Source organism: Geotrypetes seraphini, chromosome 13, assembly GCF_902459505.1.
Source record: "Geotrypetes seraphini chromosome 13, aGeoSer1.1, whole genome shotgun sequence".
Taxonomy (NCBI): Eukaryota; Metazoa; Chordata; class Amphibia; order Gymnophiona; family Dermophiidae; genus Geotrypetes; species Geotrypetes seraphini.
Window position 1 is genome coordinate 69,492,627 of NC_047096.1, and position 22,079 is coordinate 69,514,705.

Below are 22,079 nucleotides of genomic sequence, written 5' to 3' on the forward strand. Positions count from 1 at the left end.
TAACATGTAGAGTTAACAGTAAAATAGCATATGACTCTTCCCCTTTACTTAGGGTTACCAGATGTCTGGATTTCCCCGGACATGTCCTCCTTTTGAGGACATGTCTGGGGGTCTGTCCGGGTTTTGAAAAGCTTTCCTTCATGTAGGAGGGCATCCGCGCATGCACGGATATGACGCAATGACATGATGTCAATGTGTCACATCCATGCATTCGTGGATGTCCTGCCCGAGGAGAGAAGGGATTTATTTTTGTGGGGTTGGGTATGTATGGAGGGAACTGCTGGTGTCTGTGGAAAAGGTAAGCACCTTGAACTGTAATGCAACCTAGGCCCCCTTTTATCAAGCTGCGTCAGGGTTTTTCTTTTTAATCACCGGCCGCTGCAGTAAAAGCTCTACCATAAATCCCTATGAATGACAATCAGATGTTCATTATAATATTGCATTTTCTGGTTGTAGTTCATGAGTAAGTTACAAGCTTTACTTAAAGTTTATTTTAGAGTTGATATTGCCTGAATTTATTGATCATATTTGTCTGGCTTTAGTATCTCTTTCTTACAAGCCGATTTACTTTGGCAATAATGAATGGGACAATTAACTTTGCCATTAAGTGAACTGTTTCATAAGTATGTAACCTTTAATTTTCAAATGGTATCAGAAGAATTCCGGCTACTTTTTATTCATCAATAAACTCCATCTTTATGTTAAATGTTTACATCATCTGAAATATTAAGGTTTCCTTAGCGCTGCGTTTCTTTGACTAGTTTGCTGAAATAGGAATTCTATGGGCGTTGGAGCTTTTACTGCAGCAGCCAGTGATTAAAAAAAAAAACCCTAATGCAGCTTGTTAAAAGAGGGTTCTAATTAGGTGTGAGCTAAATTCCAATAAATAAACATAAGACCATAAGAATAGCCTTACTGGGTCAGACCAATGGTCCATCAAGCCCACTAACCCGTTCTCACGGTGGCCAATCCAGGTCCCTAGTACCTGGCCAAAACCCAAGGAGTAGCAACATTCCAGCATCTCAAAGAATAGCAAGATTCCGGAACCTCAATGAGAGCAACATTCCAGAGCTGAGATTGTGATGTCATAATGCCTCATTCCACAGTGCCTCAGAGCCAACCTCATCAATGATGTTACAATGGCATAATTGTCCTATACTTGGCCCTATTATATTATCCCCCTACTTTTCTATTTTTCTCGTAGTTCATCCCTCCTGCCCCTAAGAATCATGGCTTTATTAACCCCTGTCCTTTTATGCATCTGATTATTTTTAGACTGTAAGCCACCTAGAAGGATCTCCAATAGGTGGGATAGTAAATAAATAAAAAACTGAAACTTATTGGCGGCTAGTAGGGATATCGCATTGAATTTAGCACATGGCTTCCCAATTCAGCCATGTTATCTAGTGTACAATATGTAACACTAGCTGATTCAAAGCTGATTTTTCAGTATAATGCGCACCACTGGAAAACACCTTTCCATTTCACTACTCTAAAAGAATGTTGTAATACACCAATAAATGTATTCATTAAACAACATTTTAATGCTCAGAATTTATCTTTAGTTTGATTTTAAACACATATAGGCTGTTTCTTGATTAGATTCCCTGATCTCTTCCCCCTCACAATACCATGGAAATATCAGTACTCCCAGGATAAATTCACATTTGGTTATATACAGGTTATAATATAGTAAGAGTATGTCTTTACGGGGTGGGGGGGCAGTATTGGATACAGAACTCTTGACAATTACAAAAGTGTAGGCTCTCTAGATGAAATTAATATTTTTAGAAGCTGAAAAAAGCTACTGAAATGTAATCCAAATGCGTTGCTGCATGTTAGATGTTCTATTAATAATTTCACTCCTATGTCATTACCACCACACAATATCACTAAATTCTCTTCTCTTCTCCCCCCTCACCAGTTTTATTAAATTGCAGCTCTCTTTTCATACAGGGCATTTTCCTCATATTCTAATCACAAGATAATTAACTTCCTATTTCAACAGTCTATTAATGGATATGATGATTATTATGGAAGAAGATTTACTTGCTATTTACTGAAGAACAAAATCTAAGCTTTCTCTCAAAATACATTTCTGGCTACAAGAAACCAGTAGTGTCATATTGACAATAAGGCTATGTACACAGTATGAAAATCCACTCAGGATGTCATGAAGCTTGCAGAAGTTTACTCTAGTAAGAGCTACCTGATGTTTGGTCAGAAAATTCTGATTAATATCTAACCCTCAATATTCAGTCCACATTGAATGCTGCAGGCAGAATTGGCCCTGGATATTCAATGCTGGGCCATGTCTGGGACTCGGCATTGAATATCTGAGGGCTATTCAGTATGTACTAGCTGCTAGGTCTTAAGTGGGACCCAAGTGAGTATCAACTGGGAACCACATAAGGGCATCTGGCTAAGTCCTGATCCATTCCCCCTACCCCCCCCCCCCCAAGCCTGAGAGGATCAAGAAATCTCCCCTTCCTATCCCTCTCTCCAATCCATGTTTCCAAGTTTTATGCAAAGTTGGATTATTGTCTCAGAGAAACCTATCTAGGCGGTTTACAATTTTTTAAAAATAAGTTCTGTAAAGTAGAAAAGAGCTACATGGTTTGATAGGACAGAAAGAAATAGGGGAGGAAGAGAGGGAAGGGCCACACTGTTAATCCCACACTGCTATGTGCAGTCCCTTCCAGAGACAGCAAATCTCAGAAGGATCATGTACTGAAAGGATCTTGAAATGGATGTCTTTAGTCTTGTTTCAACTTGTTTAGTTTTATTCAAGACGGAGGATAGAGAGGAAGAAAGGTCCATTGTGTCGGCCCAGAACATCAAGAACCCCTCTTCCCCTTCAGATCCCACCCCTGGAACATCAAGAAGCCCCCTTTTCTATCCCCACTTCTTCCCTTCCATCCCCAGAACATCAGGAAACTGCCTTTCAGGATCCTCTGGGGCCTACCTGCCTGATCCCTGGTGGTCTAGCAAGGAATGGACAGAAGTAATGCCCACTCGCATTCCTACCTATCACAGCTGCCTTTTCAAAATGTCTGCTGTGACCTCTAGTTCTGTGAGGCTGCTGCTAGAAGTTGTGGTAGTCATTTTGAAAGGGCAGCTGTGAAGGTCAGGAGTTGGCAGCTAGGCCTGGAGGGATCCTTGGATAGGAGTGAGAGGGAGGTATCAGAAGGGTGGGAGGGAAGCTATTGATTTTCTAGGGAAGACGGATATTGGCACCCTTCAAACTAGTATCGATGTTCCCTCTAAGCTGAGCACATAAGTATAATCGTTTATACATTCTGGGAGTGTCACTCACAGATTTTGCATGTCGCTCACAAAAATACTTGCAAATCTGGAAAATTGCTGGTTCTTAGAACTTTTTGCTCAAATGAGGAAAACTCTGCATGCACCTGGCCAATCCTTAAAGGGAGCATGGGCCAGTACCCAGAAGTTATGCAGGTGTTGCCTCCATATTCAGTGCTAGCACCCACCTATTTAAGTGGGCATAGTTAAGACTGCATTCATGTGATTCTATATGCCAGCTTAGCTATGCAGGCACTAGTACCGAATATTACTGGCACCCACATGCTGGCTCCTTCACCGAATCTACCTGTTACGCCCCTGTGTGGTCCAAAGGCTGATCAGTGCCAATATTCAGTAGCACTGTCAAATTAAGTGTTGCTGAATATTCTGTGGTCCACAGAATATGATTTAAGCAAGCAGAAGCCTCTCCTGGCCACTTAAGTCATTTTGAATATGAACCTTTAAGCAATTAAATGAAGGGGCTGATGATTGGTTTCTGCTGGCTTGGTCTGTGTTTGCATCTTACCAAGCTATTGTTTTCTTTTTCCTTAGTAAGTCAAGTTTCAGTTAATGTACATTGTTATACAATGGCATTTGAAAAGCACAGCAGATGCACACATGACACTCCCAACAGACGCAACAATTCTGTAAACATTTGTTTTTTGAGTTTTTTTCCTTTGAACTTAGGGATCAGGAATTTGGGATTTCTGAATTAAAGGGGACGCACAAAAGATGGCATGATGCACCCCAGATCTTTCAACAATGTATGCTTCCAGTTTAAATGGAGATGCGGTTGTAGACCAACCTGGTATAATTACTAAAGGCCCCAATAAAAGTTTTAAAAAGCAAGTCTGATTATGTAAATGATAGAAGACATACCAACCCATACATTAAACTGCCCTGTTATTTCCCCTCTTTACCAGTCTAGCTAATGGTGCCTGCTTCATGCCGAACCCTGTAACTGGACGGAGTGGAAACTTCAATTCACCAAGAATAACATATAACGTAATATCACTTTCATGCATCAGTTTAAATATTACCAGACCACATGACACTTGACTTATCAATAAAACCATGGCCTTCACACAATGTTTGACACAAATTTTTGTTCCTGTTACCAATATACAAAACAGGGCTAGAGCCAGTGAGTGAACCATTTTACCTCTCTCGTAACCAAAATGTAATAAGAATTCTAGTGTGTGATAGAATCCAGAATAAAAAATGTTCTACCACATCTTGGAATTTCCATATCTTAAAACCAAAATTTTCTCTACTAACCTTTGTGCAGGTTCTCCAGGGGTTCAAGGACTCCTCTGCGGAATGAGGCCATAGGATCCTGCACACAAGACCTGAGACTAAGCATGCTTTGAAGGTGAGGTTCTCGCAGTAGCTGCTCCCTGTAAGCAACCAGCTGGGGCGATCGGCACAACAGTGCTGCCACATTGTGGACAAATTCTGGCACTAGACAGGTGTAGGCATTATCCGCCTGGCAGTAGTGATATGCAACAACCTGTAAAAGAGAAAGACAGACAAAAGAGTAAAGTCATATTTCTTTGTAATCCTCAGAGTTGAGCTTGCAGAAGATGTTGGCCTTATCTGCCTCTGACATTGATCCTGATGAATTTGGCTGGTAGCTTCAGAGACTGTTCTTCAAAAATGACTGGCCCTACAAAGTACAATCATTCTCCGGAACACATAGCAATGACCAACTAATGTAATGTCTAGTTCTGTAAAGTCCCACTTTGTAGGCTTTACAACCACTCTTGTCACTGTTTGTTATAGTATTGTACAGTAGCTCACCTATAACATAACGTTTTTGTAGACCGCTAAAACTTTAAAATGAAAGTAGTTATCAAAGCAATAAAATAGAAACATTACCTGGAAATAAACAAGTCAAAACAGTCATAATACAGCAACAATTAAAAATCATTCAATATTAAAGATTATCTTTTTTTTTTTAATTCTTTATTCATTTTCAATATTTTCAATAAGTGCAATACAAATTAAATACATTTTATATTTAAGACATCACTTAATATTCTTTCAAGAAACAAATCAATCTATATCCCTCCCCTACCCTATCCCATAACTATTATAAATTTTTAATTTAATAATCAAATCCTCAAAAATCTCATTATGATATACATTTCATATCCATAAGAGATAATAAGGCCAATGTGTGGCAGCGGCCAAAAAAGCAAACAAGATGCTAGGAAATAAACTAAAACTAAACTAAACCTTAGGTTTGTATACCGCACCATCTCCACAAGCGTAGAGCTCGGCACGGTTTACAGGGTTAGGTTGAAAAGGAGCTACAATGAAGGGTTATAGGAAAGGAGCTAGGAAGATAAAGAACCAAAGAGCGGGAGGTGTTAGATAAGGGATGGTAAACGAGACTAAGAATGTTATAATGCTCTGTATTGCTCCATGTTGCGAATGTGAACTCACTTTGAGTATTGCATTCAATTCTGGTTGCTTTATCTCAAAAAAGATATAGCAGAACTAGAAAAGGTTCAAAGACGAGTGATCCAGATAATAAAGACTAAAGAGGTTAGGGCTCTTCAGCACCCTGAGGTTGTGGGTTCAAACCCATGCTGCTCCTTGTGACCATGGGTAAATCACTTAATCCCCCCCCCATTGCCCCAAGTACATTAGATAGATTGTGAGCCCACTGGGACAAAGAGGAAAAAAATGTTTGAGTACCTGAATAACTTCATGTAAACTGTTCTGTGCTCCCTTGGGAGAATGGTATAGAATTTTTTTTTTTTTTAAAGACACACAGCTGAGGGGAGATATGATGGAAGTGTACAATATCATGAGTGGTGATCTGTTGCAACTTCTTGTTTCCGCCTGACTGCCATGCCAGGGCCCCTCTGAAAAAAAAGATTTTGACTTTGAAGGACATGGCGGTACTTGAGAGAGTCCAAAGGAGAGCTACGAAAATGGTAAAAGGGCTGGAACACTGCCCATACGCCGAGAGGTTGGATAGGCTGGGGCTCTTCTCTCTGGAGAAGAGGAGGCTCAGGGGAGATATGATAGAGACCTTCAAGATCATGAGGGGCATAGAGAGGGTGGATAGGGACAGATTCTTCAGACTGAAGGGGACAACAGGTACGAGGGGGCATTCGGAGAAACTGAAGGGAGATAGGTTCAAAACAAATGCAAGGAAGTTTTTTTTCACCCAAAGGGTCGTGGACACTTGGAATGCGCTACCGGAGGAAGTGATCAGGCAGAGTACAGTACAGGGATTCAAACAGGGATTGGACGGATTCCTGAGGGATAAAGGGATCGTGGGATACTGAGGGAGGAGCTGGGATGTAACACAAGTATAGAAAGCTAACCAGGTAATAAGTATAGAAACCCAACCAGGTCGTGCATGTGCAAGACCGGAAGGTTAGGACTTCGATAGGAAGACAGGACTTAAATGAGAAACCAAGGTGGCAAGGGAGCCTCTTCTGGTGATACAGACAGGTCGTGACCAGTTTGGGCCGCCGCGGGAGCGGACTGCCGGGCAGGATGGACCTATGGTCTGACCCGGCGGAGGCACTGCTTATGTTCTTATGTTCTTAAAGGAGACCTGAAAAGTGAAGGGAAGGGAATGAGATGGACAGAAGGGGAAAGGTAGAACGTGGGACCCCCTGGAGCTGATTTAAGTTAGCCCAGAGGGTGGGGACAAGAGAGCAGGGGAAAACACCGATCAGAGGTGGGGTGGGGAGGGGGAACTAGAAAATGAATTGTCCAGCATAAATAATGAATGTAAATACACTTATCTCAAAAATATTTCACTCATTATTTGTGTTGGACATATTGGGATATTAAGCACAATTTTGTGCAACAATAAAAACACCCAAAACAACCACTAATTCTTTGTAACTTCACGGTTGTTTACTGCAAAATGTTGATCTATAAGCACATTTAATAATTAAACGATTTAAATATTATACTGGGGATATTTATGTGACTGTTTATCAGTCTATAGGATTTATGTTTTTTGGCTATATAGATGTATATTCCCCCAGCTCTATTTTTTTGTGAGCTTCAATTAGTTTTTGCTCTGGATGGTGTTGGGTTAAGAACATAAGAATAGACTTACTGGGTCAGACCAATTGTCCATCTAGCCCAGTATCCCATCTTCATGGAGGCCAATCTAAATCAAACGTACCTGGCAAAACCCCAAATAATAGCAGCATTCCATGCCATCGATCCAGGGCAAGCAGTGGCTTCCCCCATGTATGTCTCTGTCTTTTCCTCCAGGAACTTGTCCAAACCTTTTTTTAAAACCAGCTATATTAACTGCTCTCATCACATCCTCTGGCAATGCATTCCAGAACTTAACTATTCTCTGAGTGAAAAAATATTTCCTCCTATTGGTTTTAAAATATAACTTCATCAAGTGTGCTCTAGTCTGTGTAAATCTTGATGTAGTAAAAAATCGATCCACTTATGCCCATCCTACACCACTCAAGATTTTGTAGACTACAATCATATCTCCCCTCATCTGTCTCTTTTCCAAGCTGAAGAGCCATAAACTCTTTAATCTTTCCTCTTAAGAGAGGCCTGGACCGGATGGTATACATCCCAGTTACTAAAATAACTCAGACATGAAATTGCTGACCTGTTAGTGATCTGTATTAGAGAATGACATGGGGAAAAAAATCTGTCCCCGTCACTGGACCACCATCCCCTTCACCGCCCCGTCACTGCCGTCCCCTTCAATGCCCCGTTCCTGTCGTCCCCTTCACCACCCCGTCTCCATCCCCGCCGTCCCCTTCACCGTCCCGTCCCCGTCCCCCTTCCCTCTCGCCACCTCACCGGCCCAAGAATCTCCCTCCTCCCCCCCTTACCTTCGTGGCGCGTTAGTAATACTGTATTTCTAGCGCTTGAAAATTGCCTTTGAATTCCCTCCTTTCCCAAGAAAAATTTATTAAAAAGGGAAAAGACTGGGCCCGCAAAAGTGAGAGAACAACCCCCCCACACACACACACACACAAATTGAGGAGAATTTGAACCCACCTTTGCGTAACTGCTGCAGCAGCGAGCGAACGGTGATCTGAGGAGGAGGGCGGCAAAAAGAGAAGCCTTTACATGAGGAAAAAGAAGAAGTTCCTCTCTGCCCATACTGGTTGACGTTGTTTTATTATTTATTCTGGATTTCTGTCCTTGTTAAACACAGTTGGGTATTTTTTTTTTCTTTCCTCCTCACTGGGATTTACCACGATTTCGTCTTAAAAATGTGAAGCCAGAAGACGACTTCATCTTGGCCACGTCTTGATCCCAGCGCTTCAGTGTGAAATTTATGTTAATTGTCTGGGGGGGACAGAGAGGTCTTTAGCAAGGCTATCTCTCTTTTTTTTTTTCCTTGCCACTTCCCCCTTTCTTCCTCAGTTGTCTTTGCTCTTGCCCCCTTCTCTTCTACTGTGTGTTTACTGAGGAGTTGCTTTTTTTAATTTTTATTTTGTTTTGTCTGCTGGATTATACCTCTTTTTTTTTCTTCTTTCCTTTCCTCCATGCCGTCTGAAAAAAAATTGGCATGGTAAGTCGCCCTTCAGCGGGCCCCCTGACTATTTCGGGCCCTAGGCATGTGTCTACTGGGACTACCTATTAATCCAGCCCTGCCTCCTGGGTTTCTTTTGTCTCTTGTTTCTACACACCCACCCAATTCAGACACACATATCATTCATATTCAAGACAGGTCCTTGTGAATTGAGGGCCACTGTTTTAAACAAATTCCAAATTGAAACACAGAAAGATACTGAAAATGGCCAACAACTCCACACTTGCAGCTCAGAAAGCCTTTCAGAAGCTTAGTGAGGGCTTGAAACCTTTTGTAAAGACTATAGCTTTTTCAGAAGTACTGCCTGCATATGGAAAGAGAGAGCAAAGAGTTAAAAAAACAGAGGACTTCAATAGGTTGTTCAAAGCCTGGTGTCATCAAGAAGGCTTTAGGTACATAGGAGGATGGAGAAATACATGGAAGGACAAGAAGCTAAATTGCACTGAGGGGCTACATATTACTACAGCAGGAAAAATAATCCTTGTGGAGAAATTTAGACAATATGTTTCTAGGTATGTAAACTAGAAGGTGGGGATGACATGTGTATGAAGGTGGGGATGGCGTATATATGAAGGACAATTATAGAGACCACCCCCAGCAAAAAACAAGATGTGATGGTAGTAAAGATTGCAACACAAACAATATTAGCAACTCACTTCTTAGCATTGCAACGGGAAGTGAAACAAAACAAAAAACTATACAAAACAAAAAAGGAGATTTCCGCTGAAAAATAGCTGGAAAGTGATGACTACAAATGCTCACAGTCTAAGCAACAAAATTCATGATCTGAAAGCCCTGATGTTAGAGACCTGGATATTGTTGCTATTACAGAGACATGGTTCAGTGAATCCCATGGATGGGATGCAAACATACCGGGATATAATCTTTTTAGAAAGGACAGAGTTGGTCAAAAAGGTGGTGGAGTAGCTCTCTATGTAAAGCGACGAAATGCAAGGGACCTGGGGAGAGGAAGAAGCAATATGGATCGCTCTGAAAAGAGAAGATGGAACTTCTATCTACATGAGTGTAGTCTGCAGATCTCCAACTTAATCGCAGCAAATTGATAAAGATCTGATTTTGGATATCCAAAAGTTTGTAAAGAGGAGGTGTTGCTTTTGGGAGATTTCAACCTGCTGGGTGCGGACTGGAAAGTTACATCTGCAGAATCTGAAAGAAGTCGGGAGATTGTGGGTGCTCTGCTTAGACAAATGATGACGGAACCCACGAGGGAAAAAGCGATATTGGATCTGGTCCTCATAAATGGGGAAGAATATATCTAATGTATGAGTGGATGCTCACCTGGGAAGTAGCGATCATCAAACAGTTTGGTTTGATATAACGGCAAAAGTGGAAGGTGGCCACACAATACTAAAAGTCCTAGATTTCAAACGTACAGACTTTAATAAAATGGGAGAGTACCTGAAGAAAGAGCTGGGAGGACATAAGAGAAGTGGAAAAACAGTGACCTAAGCTGAAAGGAGCAATAAAAATGGCTACAGAACTTTATGTGAAGAAAATAAATAAAAACAAGAGAAAAAGGAAACCGACATGGTTCTCCAAACTAGTGACAGAGAAAATAAAGGCAAAAGAGTTGGCGTTCCTGAAATATAAAAACCCCCAAGAAGAGGAGTACAGAAAGGACTACCAGGTGAAACTGAAAGAAGACAAGAGAGATACATCTGATGAAAGCGCAGGCGGAAGAGCAAATGGCTAAAAATGTAAAAAAGGGAGACAAAAATTTTTCAGATTTATCAGTGAAAGGAGGAAGATGAAAAATAGAATTGCTAAACTAAAAGATGCTAGGAACCGATATGTGGAGAGTCATGAGGAAAAAGCAAACGTGCTAAACAAATACTTTGCTCTGTGTTCACGGAAGAAAATCCTGGAGAAGGACCGAGGTTGTCTGGCAAAGTTACTCAGGAAAATGGAGTAGATTCATGGAGGAAAGTGTTTATGAACAACTTGAAAAACTGAAGGTAGACAAAGTGATGGGACTGGATGGGATTCATCCAAGGATACTGAGGGAGCTCAGAGAGGTTCTGGTGGGTCCTATTAAAGACTTGTTCAACAAATCTCTGGAGATGGGAGTGGTTCCTGGAGATTGGAGATTGGGATTTGGTCCCTATTCATAAAAGTGGTCACAGGGATGAAGCAGGAAACTACAGGCCGGTGAGCCTCACTTCAGTTGTTGGAAAAATAATGGAAGTATTGCTGAAAGAAAGGATAGTGAATTTCTTAGAATCTAATGAGTTACAGGATCCGAGGCAACATGGCTTTACTAAAGGTAAATCGTGTCAAACGAACCTGATTGAATTTTTTGATTGGGTGACCAGAGAACTGGATTGAGGTCATATATTAGATGTAATTTACTTAGATTTCAGCAAAGCCTTTGACACGGTTCCTCATAGGAGGCTCTTAAACAAACTTAAATGGCTGAAGTTAGGACCCAAAGTGGTGAACTGGATTAGAAACTGGTTGAAGGACAGACGCCAGAGGGTGGTGGTTAATGGAAGTCGCTCGGAGGAAGGAAAAGTGAGTAGTGGAGTCCCTCAGGGTTTGGTGCTGTGGCCGATCCTGTTCAATATGTTTGTGAGTGACATTGCTGAAGGGTTAGAAGGAAAGGTTTGCCTTTTTGCTGATGATATCAAGATTTGTAAGAGTAGACACCGAGGAGGGAGTGGAAAACATGATCTACAAAAGTTAGAGGAATGGTTTAATATCTGGCAACTAAAATTCAGTGCAAAGAAATGCACAATAATGCATTTGGGGATTAATAATTGGAAGGAGCCTTATATGCTGGGAGGTGAGAGGCTGATATGCACAGATGGGGAAAGGAACCTTGGGGTGAAAGTGTCTGAAGATCTAAAGGTGAAAAAACAGTGCGACAAGGCAGTGGCTGCTACCCAAATGATGCTTGGCTGTATAAAGAGAGGCATAACCAGTAGAAGAATGAAGGTGTTGATGCCTCTGTACAGGTTGTTAGTGAGGCCCCACTTGGCGTATTCTGTTCAGTTTTGGAGACCGTATCTGGCGAAGGACACAAAAAGACTTGAAGCAGTCCAGAGGAGGGCAACGAAATGATAGGAGGTTTGCGCCAAAAGACATATGAGGAGAGACTCAAGAGCAATGTAAGGAAATTCTTCTTTACAGAGAGGGTGGTGGATCCCTGCAATACGTTCCCGAGAGAGGTGGTGGAGTTGAAAACAGTGACGGAGTCCAAAAAAGCGTGGGATGAACACAGAGGATCTAGAATCAGAAAATAATAGTAAATATTGAAGAATTAAGGCCAGTACTGGGCAGACTTGCATGGTCTATGTCTGGTGGAGAATGGGATGGGGAGGATGAGCTAGGGAAGGCTTCAATGGCTAGGATGGGGAGGATGGGCTGGGGAGGGCTTCAATGGCTGGGATGGATTGGAGTGAGCTTTGACGGAGACTTCAGTAGTTGGAACCTAAGAAAAGTATTGGGCAGAGCTTTGGATTCTTGCCCAGAAATAGCTAAGAAGAAGAAGGGAAAAAAAACCCTAACAAATTTTTAGACTGAATCAGGTTGGGCAGACTGGATGGACCATTTGGGTCTTTATCTGCCGTCATCTACTATGTTAATCCTCGCTCTCACCTCCTCTTCTCTTTCTCCTTCTGCTTCCTCACACCTCCACACCTAACCATTCAGACACACCAACACATAGCATCTCTTCCCTAGACCCAGTTCAGCCATTTTTAAGGAGGACAGACACATATTCCTTAAACACACACAGAATTAGCTCTGTAACCACATATCCTCTCTCTATATTTGTAATATGTCTATTTCTATATGTTTAATATACCTTTTCCAAATCACCCCTGGCTATTGTTTCATTATTCTGCAATTCCACTGTCTCTCTGAGGCCCAAAAGATTACAATGAGCAGTAATTATTCCACAGTTCAGGGGAAGGTGGGCCCTAGTTATTATAGATCTATGAGTGTGTGTGTTCATGGTTTCATGGTGGAGGAAGAAAAGGCAGTCAGTTCAGTCAATCAGGTACTCAAGCATTTTCCCTATCTGTCCCAGTGGGCTCACAATTTATCTAATGTACCTGGGGCAATGGAGGATTGAGTGACTGTTTATCAGTACCTGTGAAGCTAATCTTCGCATGGCTTCTTCCTGCCGCCTGCGCATTTCAGGAGTCCCAGGACAACTTCCACTGGCTATAGAAGTGTGGGCCTGAGTTGGCTGTGTGAGAGGGAGCTCCCGGCTCCCATCAACATCTGTGGCAAACAGAGAAAGAGAAGTCAGGCCAGTCAAAAGCCTCAAAAGCAACACTCACTTTTTCTTTATATTTAGAAAGTTATAATTACTGAGCAACAAATCAGAAAAAATATCACTGGCTTTCATTTTACCTTAATAATTTACTAGCAGACTATAAAAAGCAGTCACAATAATCATTTAATAAGGTTGAGGAATTCAGCTCATTGAAAGCTAAGGTAATTTTTCTGTCCCTTTTGTTTGAACATCACGTGCACTGCCTGTTATTAAAAAGAAAAAGAAGTGATATTTTGGGAGAATCAGGGCACTGTTTATGAATGAGCCCATACCTTTGTTTGCTGGACTGAAGAATCTGGTGACACCTTGCCTTGGAGGGCCTAGCTGAAGGAGGAAACCATAGAAAAGGGGTGTCAGACTGCTCAGCAGCGTCACCATCAGTGTGTGCCATCTGATGCACAGCATAACAGGCTGGACCCACTGTGGTATGGACCAGGAGGGACAACACCTTTGATGCTTCTGAGACAAGGGAATATTCAGGACAGTAAAATGGGAAAAGAGATTCTTAAAAATCGCTTAGTAATAACAAGTGCAATCGGTGGGAAGCAGGGACCCATGACACAACATGTTCAAGTGCTTTTCAGGATAGAACTGAAAGTAATGAATGCTCAGGGTAGTGAATCTCTTCTAACCTTTGGGGTGTCTGAGCTCTGAAAGAAGAGATTGGTTGGGTCACCATGACTTCTGGTAGATACTCCTTGCAGTCATCTTTAATTGCTAATTGGAAAAGTCATTGGACCTCAAACTCCCCCTTATGTGGAGTGCTATTCCCTAGGATGGTCTCTATCCGACTGGGTCTGATAACCTTCTACTATATTATTATTAGAACTCCTATTTGACAAATGTAGTGCTGTACAGAGACATATAAGAAACAGTCTCTGCTTTAAAGAGCATACAATCCATTCAAAACAGGCAAAAACAGGAACCTGTGCAGGGTGCCAGATTCAAACTACACAGTTAACTGTCTCTGTATGGAAGATGCTGATTGTTGTTACTGATGAATGTTTTATGAATCTGTCCTATAGTTTTATTGGAGTTCTCTGTGTTGACTTAAATTGTTGAATTGTAAACCATGTTGGCTTGTATTCTGCAGTAAAGATGTAACAGCAAATATAAATAAACTAAACTAAACCTTGCTGGGCAGACCGCATGAACTGTTCAGATCTTCATCTGCCAACATTTACTACATTAAATTTATTACATAAATAACTAAAACAACACAGTTATTGAACAGGTGAGTAAGGGTATGAGTTAAAAGCAGCCTCAAAAAAGCTTGTGTTTAGCCTGGATTTGAATAGGTCAAGAGATGGAAGTAGCATGCCAACTCAAGAAGTTTATTCCAGGCATATAGCGCAGCAAGATGGAAGGAAAAGAGACTAGAGTTGGCAGCAGAAGAGAAGGGTACAGATAAAAGTGACATGCCTGTTGGGGTGAGGGCATAGAGGGGGGGGGGAGGATGTATTAATGGGTGGAGGGAGGGGGTGGAAAGGGGAATAGGACTTGCTAATACTAATGGATGACAAGAAGTGTAATCTGCTGTCTTTCTTTTATTATTGGCAATTGCGTGTGATTATTCCATTTATTGTTGGGAACAATGCACAGGGGAGGGAGCATATACAAGATTCTACAAAACTGGATGACAAATATATTGTTTTATTCTGTTTATTGTTGTATTATTGTGCAGTCATCAATAAAAATTGTTATCAAGTAAAAGTGACATGCCTGATGAATGGAGTTCCCGGGGAGGGTGTACGGAGAGATAAGAGAGAAAAGATATCAAGGAGCTGCAGAACAAATACATTTTAAGTCAGTAAGTTTTGAACTGTAATGCTTCCAGTTCAGAGAAAGATAAAAGTCTTTGGTGTTTGGTTACTCAATCTTATCTATGAGAGCAGTGGCGTAGCAAGGGTGAGAGGCGCCCCTGCATCACCCTCTTCTCTGCCTCCTCACTTCCACACACTCCTTCCCCGCCCCGCACCTTCCTGCTGTATGCGCCCTACTTCCCTTCCCCGTACCTCTGTAACGTTCCTGGCACAAGCAGCAACCTCCAACCTACTGTTGTGCCAGTGTTGGCTCTTCTTCTAACATCACTTCCTAGGCATAGGTCCAGGAAGTGACATCAGAGGAAGAGCCAACACTGGTGTGACAGCAGGTTGGGGGTTGCTGCTCACGCCAGTTATAGAGGTATGAGGGAAGGGAAGCGTAGCTGATTTTAAGAAAGGTTTGGACAAGTTCCTGGAGGAAAAGTCCATAGTCTGTTACTGAGAAAGATATGGGGAAGCCACTGCTTGCCCTGTATTGGTAGCATGGAATATTGCTACTTAGGTTTTGGTATTAGTGACCTGGATTGGCCACCGTGAGAACGGGCTACTAGGTTTGGTGGACCATTAGTCTGACCCAGTAGGGCTATTCTTGTGTTCTTATGAAGCGGTGCACCAGCGCGGCAGTGTGAGGATGGGTGCCTGTGCCCTCACCAAGATGGTGCCTGGGGTGGTCCACCCCACCCCCACACCCGTCTTTACTATGCAACTGTATGAGAGAGCATGTGTTAATTATATTTAAGTCTTCTTTCTTTCAAATGTGGCTTTTAAGTTGATTGATATCAATGTTTGACGGTTTGTAGGGTGTGGCCATGGGTCATTTTGAAGCGTATTTAATCCTGGGAGCAAAGGGACCTGTTCGCTACCTATGAGGGAAGCTTGGCTGTCACTTAGCCCGGTGCCATGTCATATAAGGATTTGTTTGTGGTAGTAGTAGCTTTGAGCATGTCACCTCCCTTTTACTACAACTGCACTAGCTTCCCATCAGATCTTGCATAATATTTAAAGTGCTGGGGTTGATTTTTCAGGCTATTCATTATGGAGTGCATTGGTACTTAACACATATTACGGAAGAAGATGTAAGAAATCTACCGGAATCGGAAATGGTTTTCAAGGGTGATGATGTGGAGGAACTGAAAGAAATCTCAGTGAATCTGGAAGATGTGCTAGGCCAAATCGACAAGTTAAAAAGTGATAAATCGCCAGGACTGGATGGTATACATCCCAGGGTACTAAAAGATTTGCTATTAGTGATCTTTAACCTGTTGCTAAAATCGTCTGTACTAACTGAAGATTGGAGGGTGGCCAATATTACGCCGATTTTTAAAAAGGGCTGGAGAAGTGGAGACTTAGGGGAGACATGATAGAAACTTTCAAGATCATGAAAGGCATAGAGAAGGTAGACAAGGAAAGATTCTTCAGACTACGGGGAACCACAAGTACAAGGGGGCACTCGGAGAAACTGAAAGGGGTCAGGTTTAGAACTAACGCTAGGAGGTTCTTCTTCACTCAGCGGGTTGTGGACACATGGAACACTCTCCCAGAGGATGTGATCAGGCAGAGTACACTACGGGGATTCAAAGAGGGATTGGATAGATTCCTGAAGGATAGGGGGATTGAGGGGTACAGATAGGGGTAGATAGGGTATAGAAGGAATATAGATAGAAAAATAAGGGGACATAGGGCTAAATCAAGAAAACCTGACAGGTCATGGACCTGATGGGCCGCCGCGGGTGCGGATTGCTGCGCGCGATGGACCTCTGGTCTGACCCAGTGGAGGCAACTTCTTATGTTCTTATAATCTTACATCTCGAGCTACAGCAATATCTGTGGCTATGCGATGCTTAGCTTGGCTTAGGGTGTCTGAGCTGGATGTTAACCATCAAGATTGTCTGGCCAATGTTCCTTGTTTGGGCGATGAACTTTTTGGGGAGTCTTTAGATACCACCACCCAAAAGTTGTCAGCTCATGAAACCAGGTGGGATACTTTGATTAAGAACAAGAAAAAGCCTCCACCTGCTCGTCCTTTCAGACAACAGTCTTCCTACCAGCGTCATTTTGCTGCTAGGCCTCTGCAACCAGTTCAGTCTCAACCTCGCAAAGGCAACAGCAGCAGCAACAACCATGTCAACAAGAAAAGAAACAACAGGCTGCGCAACTTAAGCCTACACAGCCTTTTTGACCTGTTTATTCGGAGCATAGACAGTCTTATCATTTCTCAACCTTACCTCAGCCCATTGGAGGTCATCTTCAGTTGTTCATCAATCATTGGGAGCTCATAACCTCAGATCTTTGGGTCCTCAACATCATTCATCAGGGCTACTCTCTCAATTTCCAGACTCTTCCACCAGACAGTCCTCCAAGAGAGTCTGCTTTGGACCCTGCTCATTCCTCCCTTCTTCTGCTGAATGCCATCGAGGAAGTTCCTCTTGATCAACAGGGTTGGGGATTCTACTTCAGTTACTTCTTAGTACCCAAGAAGACCGGAGGACTGAGACTCATCCTGGACCTCAGAGCTCTCAACAAATTTCTAGTCAGGGAGAAATTCAGGATGTTGTCACTTGCTCTGCTTTATCCTCTCCTCAATCAGAACGACTGGCTATGCTCCCTAGACCTCAAAGAAGCCTACACACATATCCCGATTCATCCAGCTTCCAGGAAGTACCTCCGGTTTCAGATCCATCGTTGTCATTACCAATACAAGGTACTTCCCTTCGGCCTGGCATCTTCTCCCAGAGTATTCACGAAGTGCCTGATTGTAGTGGCCGCATCTCTCCGATCACACGGCTTTCAAGTCTTTCCTTACCTGGACGACTGGTTGATCAAGGCTCTTTCATCTCAGGAAGTGGTCAAAGCAACATATCAGACCATTTCTTTTCTTCAGCTTCTGAGATTCGAAGTCAAATTCCCCAAATCACATCTCATTCTGACTCAGTGTCTTCAGTTCATTGGGGCAATCCTAGACACCACTCTCATGAGAGTGTTTCTTCCACCAGATCGACTTCAGACTCTCATCCATCTCTGTCAGCAATTGCTTCCTCTGCAAACCATCTCTGCCAGACACATGATGGTTCTTCTAGGCCACAAGACTTCAATTGTCCATGTCACACCACTGGCAAGACGTCATCTGTGCACTCCTCAGTGGACTCTGGCTTCCCAGTGGTCTCAAGCAATGGATCGTCTTTCACAGCACATATCTGTGACATCGTCTCTTCTGCAGTCGCTTCGATGGTGGCTGACCTCATCCAATCTTTCCAGAGGTCTCCTTTACCACTTGCCCCCTCATCACAAGATCATCACGACACATATGGACAATCTGCAGACTCAGTGTCTTTGGACCGCCAGGGAACGGAAATTTCACATCAATTTCCTAGAACTCAGAGCGATGTTTTATACCCTCAAGGCTTTTAAACATCTCCTCTGCCCTCAAGTCCTCCTCCTTTGCATGGACAATCAAGTAGCAATGCACTACATCAATAAGCAAGGAGGCATGGGCTCTCTTCTGCATGGGCTCTCTCTTGTTATGTCAGGAGGCCCAGAAAATCTGGTCTTGGGCAACAGTTCGCAATCTATTCTTAAAGGCTGTCTACATTCAAGGAGAGAAGAATTTGCTAGCAGACAACCTCAGCAGGATTGTTCAGCCTCATGAATGGACTCTCGACTCTGCAACTCTCCAGTCCATATTTGCTCAATGGGGCACTCCACAGGTGGACTTATTCGCAGCTCCTCACAATCACCAGTGCCCCAGTTTTGCTCCAGACTCTACTCTCCTCTCCGTCTGGCAGCAGATGCTTTTCTTCTGGATTGGACGGGCCTGTTCCTGTATGCATTCCCTCCACTGCCTCTCATGTTGAAAACTCTGTTCAAGCTCAAGAGAGAAGCAGCCATCATGATTCTCATTGCTCCATGGTGACCCAGACAACATTGGTTCTCCCTCCTTCTTCAACTTAGATCCAGGGAGCCAATACGTCTTCCTGTATTTCCTACTCTGCTTACTCAGAATTAGGAATCGCTTCTACATCCCAACCTGCAGTCTCTAACCTGACAGCTTGGTTTCTCTTGAGCTGAGCTCTTCTCAAATTCTTCTCTCTCAGCCTGTCCGTCAGATTATTGATACCTCCAGGAAACCAGCCACACAGCAATGTTACCAACAAAAGTGGACTCGGTTTTCTTCCTGGTGTCTTCTTCATCATCATGATCCAACTTCCTTGGCAGTGGAATTGGTGTTGGATTATCTCCTTTCTCTGTCTGACTCTGGACTTAAATCTACATCCATTAGAGTCCATCTCAGTGCTATTACTTCTTATCATGAACCAATACAGGGAAAACCTCTTACTCCAGATTCATGAAAGGACTTTTCAATGTGAAACCACCTCTCAAGGCTCCACCTGTTGTCTGGGACCTTAATGTTGTACTTTCCAGTCTGATGAAGTCATCATTTAAACCAATGGCCACAGCTCATCTCAAATTTCTTACCTGGAAAGTAGTCTTTCTTATTGCTCTCACCTCTGCCAGGAGGGTCAGTGAGTTACAAGCTCTTGTAGCAGATCCACCCTGCCACAGCTCATCTCAAATTTCTTACCTGGAAAGTAGTCTTTCTTATTGCTCTCACCTCTGCCAGGAGGGTCAGTGAGTTACAAGCTCTTGTAGCAGATCCACCCTGCACAGTTTTCCATCATGATAAGGTGGTTCTGCGTACACATCCAAAGTTTCTTCCAAAGTTGTCTCTGACTTTCATCTCAATCAGTCGATTATTCTACCACTACTTTTTCCTAGGCCTCATTCTCTTCCTGGAGAAATAGCCTTGCATACTTTGGACTGTAAACGAGCTTTGGCTTATTACCTTGATCACACAAAGCCTCACAGAACTTCTCCCCAATTCTTCATCTCATCCAAACAAGTTGGGGCATCCTGTTTCCAAGAGAACTATTTCCAACTGGCTAACTGCCTGCATCTGGTTCTGCTATGCTCAGACCGTACTGGCATTGGAGAGCCATGTCACAACCCATAAAGTTAGAGCTATGGCAGCTTCTGTTGCTTTCCTCAGATCCACTCCCATTGAGGAAATCTATAAAGCTGCCACCTGGTCCTCAGTTCATACCTTCACTTCTCACTACTGTCTGGAGTCATTCTCCAGAAGGAATGGGCACTTTAGCCAATCTGTATTACAAAATTTATTTTTCTAAAGGCCAACTCTCCCACCATCCCATTCTGTTAGCTTGGAGGTCACCTATCAGTGAGAATATGCTGCCTGCTTGTCCTGGGATAAAGCACAGTTACTTACCATAACAGGTGTTATCCAGGGACAGCAGGCAGACATTCTCACAACCCACCCACCTCCCCAGGTTGGCTTCTTAGCTGGTTTATCTTAACTGAGGACTGCACAGCTACATCGGGCGGGAAGGCACTCACGCATGCGCGGTGCGGACTATCAAGAACTTTCCAATGCAATGCACTTTTAAAGTGTCCATACCGGGGCTCCGTCTGTGATGTCACCCATCAGTGAGAATATCTGTCTGCTGTCCCTGGATAACACCTGTTACGGTAAGTAACTGTGCTTTATTAAAAGGGTGGAGGATTCATAGAAAAGCCTCCCAGTGGAAGTAACAGAGGAGAAGACTGTATTTGAGTTCAAGAAAGCATTGGGATAAGTAAAGAGGATTATGAAAACCTGTACATTTATCACATGGACTCAACCTTAAAGGAAAGGAAGGGATTGTAAAGCCTAATGGTTGATATGGATGGGCAGACTAGATAGGGCAAATAATCTTCATCTGCCAATTATATTTGTATGTTAATACGAGTCCTCTAAAACTGACTGTTTGCATTTTAATTTACTAGCACATTCTATAGAAGTACACAGCTGATGAAAGAGGTGTTTACACAAGAACTGTTTTCTAAAATTACCACCACAAAATATAACAGTAAAACCTGTCAGGCTGAGCAATAGATGCAAGAAGAAAACAAATGTGCTTGAAACTAATTGTATCAGGACAAAGACAGATGCTACACAGAAGGGGGAATATGCACCAGCAGGGCTACAACCAAACACAGAAATGGTGAGTAGCTAGTATGACCACAAGGAGAGTGAGGAAGCACACAGAGATTAGGTTTTAAAGAGATGGCAGCCCAGTGAGCTTCTAAGCAATGAAGAACATTTAAAGTGAATTTGTGGGGTCAAATGTTAATATAAATTTTTTTAAATGTGAGGAGTACCACAGATGAATAGAAAGACCAGCAGCTGGTAGAACTGGTTCCAGTTCATACACTTATAGATTGAACCTTGGTAATTTAGGGGTGGCTACTCATAATTTTGCCTCCTACTCAAGAGCACTGGTGATTGTTGATGTCATTGTTATCTGTCTCTATATACAGTAATGATAAAGAGAGTCCATTATTGTATGTAGAAGAAATAAATATATTTTGGGAGGGGGATAAAGAGAGATGATCATACATTTCTGAGGAAGTGGTTGAGGGCCGATGCGTATACATTTTAGAGAAGGAAGAGCTGAAATACATACATTTTGCAAAAGGAAAAATGCATGTGTTTTGGGATGGTCAAGCAAGAGCAGAAATGCATACATTTGGGAAACAAAGGTGAAAGTAGACATGCATGTATTTTGGGAAGGAAGGCGAGGGTAGATAAGCATACGTTTTGGGGAGGCGTGCGGACTGTCCGAAGCGATTTGTCTCATGCGTGTACCGTGGCAGCTGAGAGCAACCAGTCTGGAGATGATGGCTGTTTTACCAAACCCGATGTTGCCACAAATCACTATGCCTTGGTTTACACCATTGTCATCACTCTGTAGCTGCGCATCAATCTCATGGAACAGCCAGTCCCGGCCCACAAATACAGAGTCAGTGGTAATGCTGGGTACTTCAAAGAGCAGCGGTTTCAGGGAGATATCCGGAGGCCGATAGGGTGCAAAGCGCACTATAATGGAAGAAAGAAAAAAGAGTTATCCAGTGACACATCCATTTTTGCTCTATCCTGCAGACTCTGTTAGCAGTCTATCCTGCAAGGTTAGAGGTACAGAAACACATAGTGCCATGACTCCATCTTCATAATAACATGGAATGATACCTTGCATTGTAGTAC

The 22,079-nt window shown here is 42.7% G+C and overlaps 1 protein-coding gene across 5 annotated transcripts in view; it reads right to left on the reverse strand.

Annotated features, from left to right (window-relative positions):
- The window catches only part of TANC2 (tetratricopeptide repeat, ankyrin repeat and coiled-coil containing 2), a 460,847-nt gene that overhangs the window by 123,683 nt on the left and 315,085 nt on the right, over window positions 1–22,079 (reverse strand). For 4 of the 5 annotated variants that reach the window (XM_033917627.1, XM_033917630.1, XM_033917626.1 and 1 more), the window contains 3 exons: window positions 21,633–21,914; window positions 12,972–13,105; window positions 4,582–4,813 (listed from right to left, as the gene is read on the reverse strand). In XM_033917627.1, the coding sequence (XP_033773518.1) occupies window positions 4,582–4,813; window positions 12,972–13,105; window positions 21,633–21,914 (648 nt within the window). The remainder of the gene's footprint in view (window positions 1–4,581; window positions 4,814–12,971; window positions 13,106–21,632; window positions 21,915–22,079) is intronic. The other variant, XM_033917629.1, reaches the window with a different exon arrangement.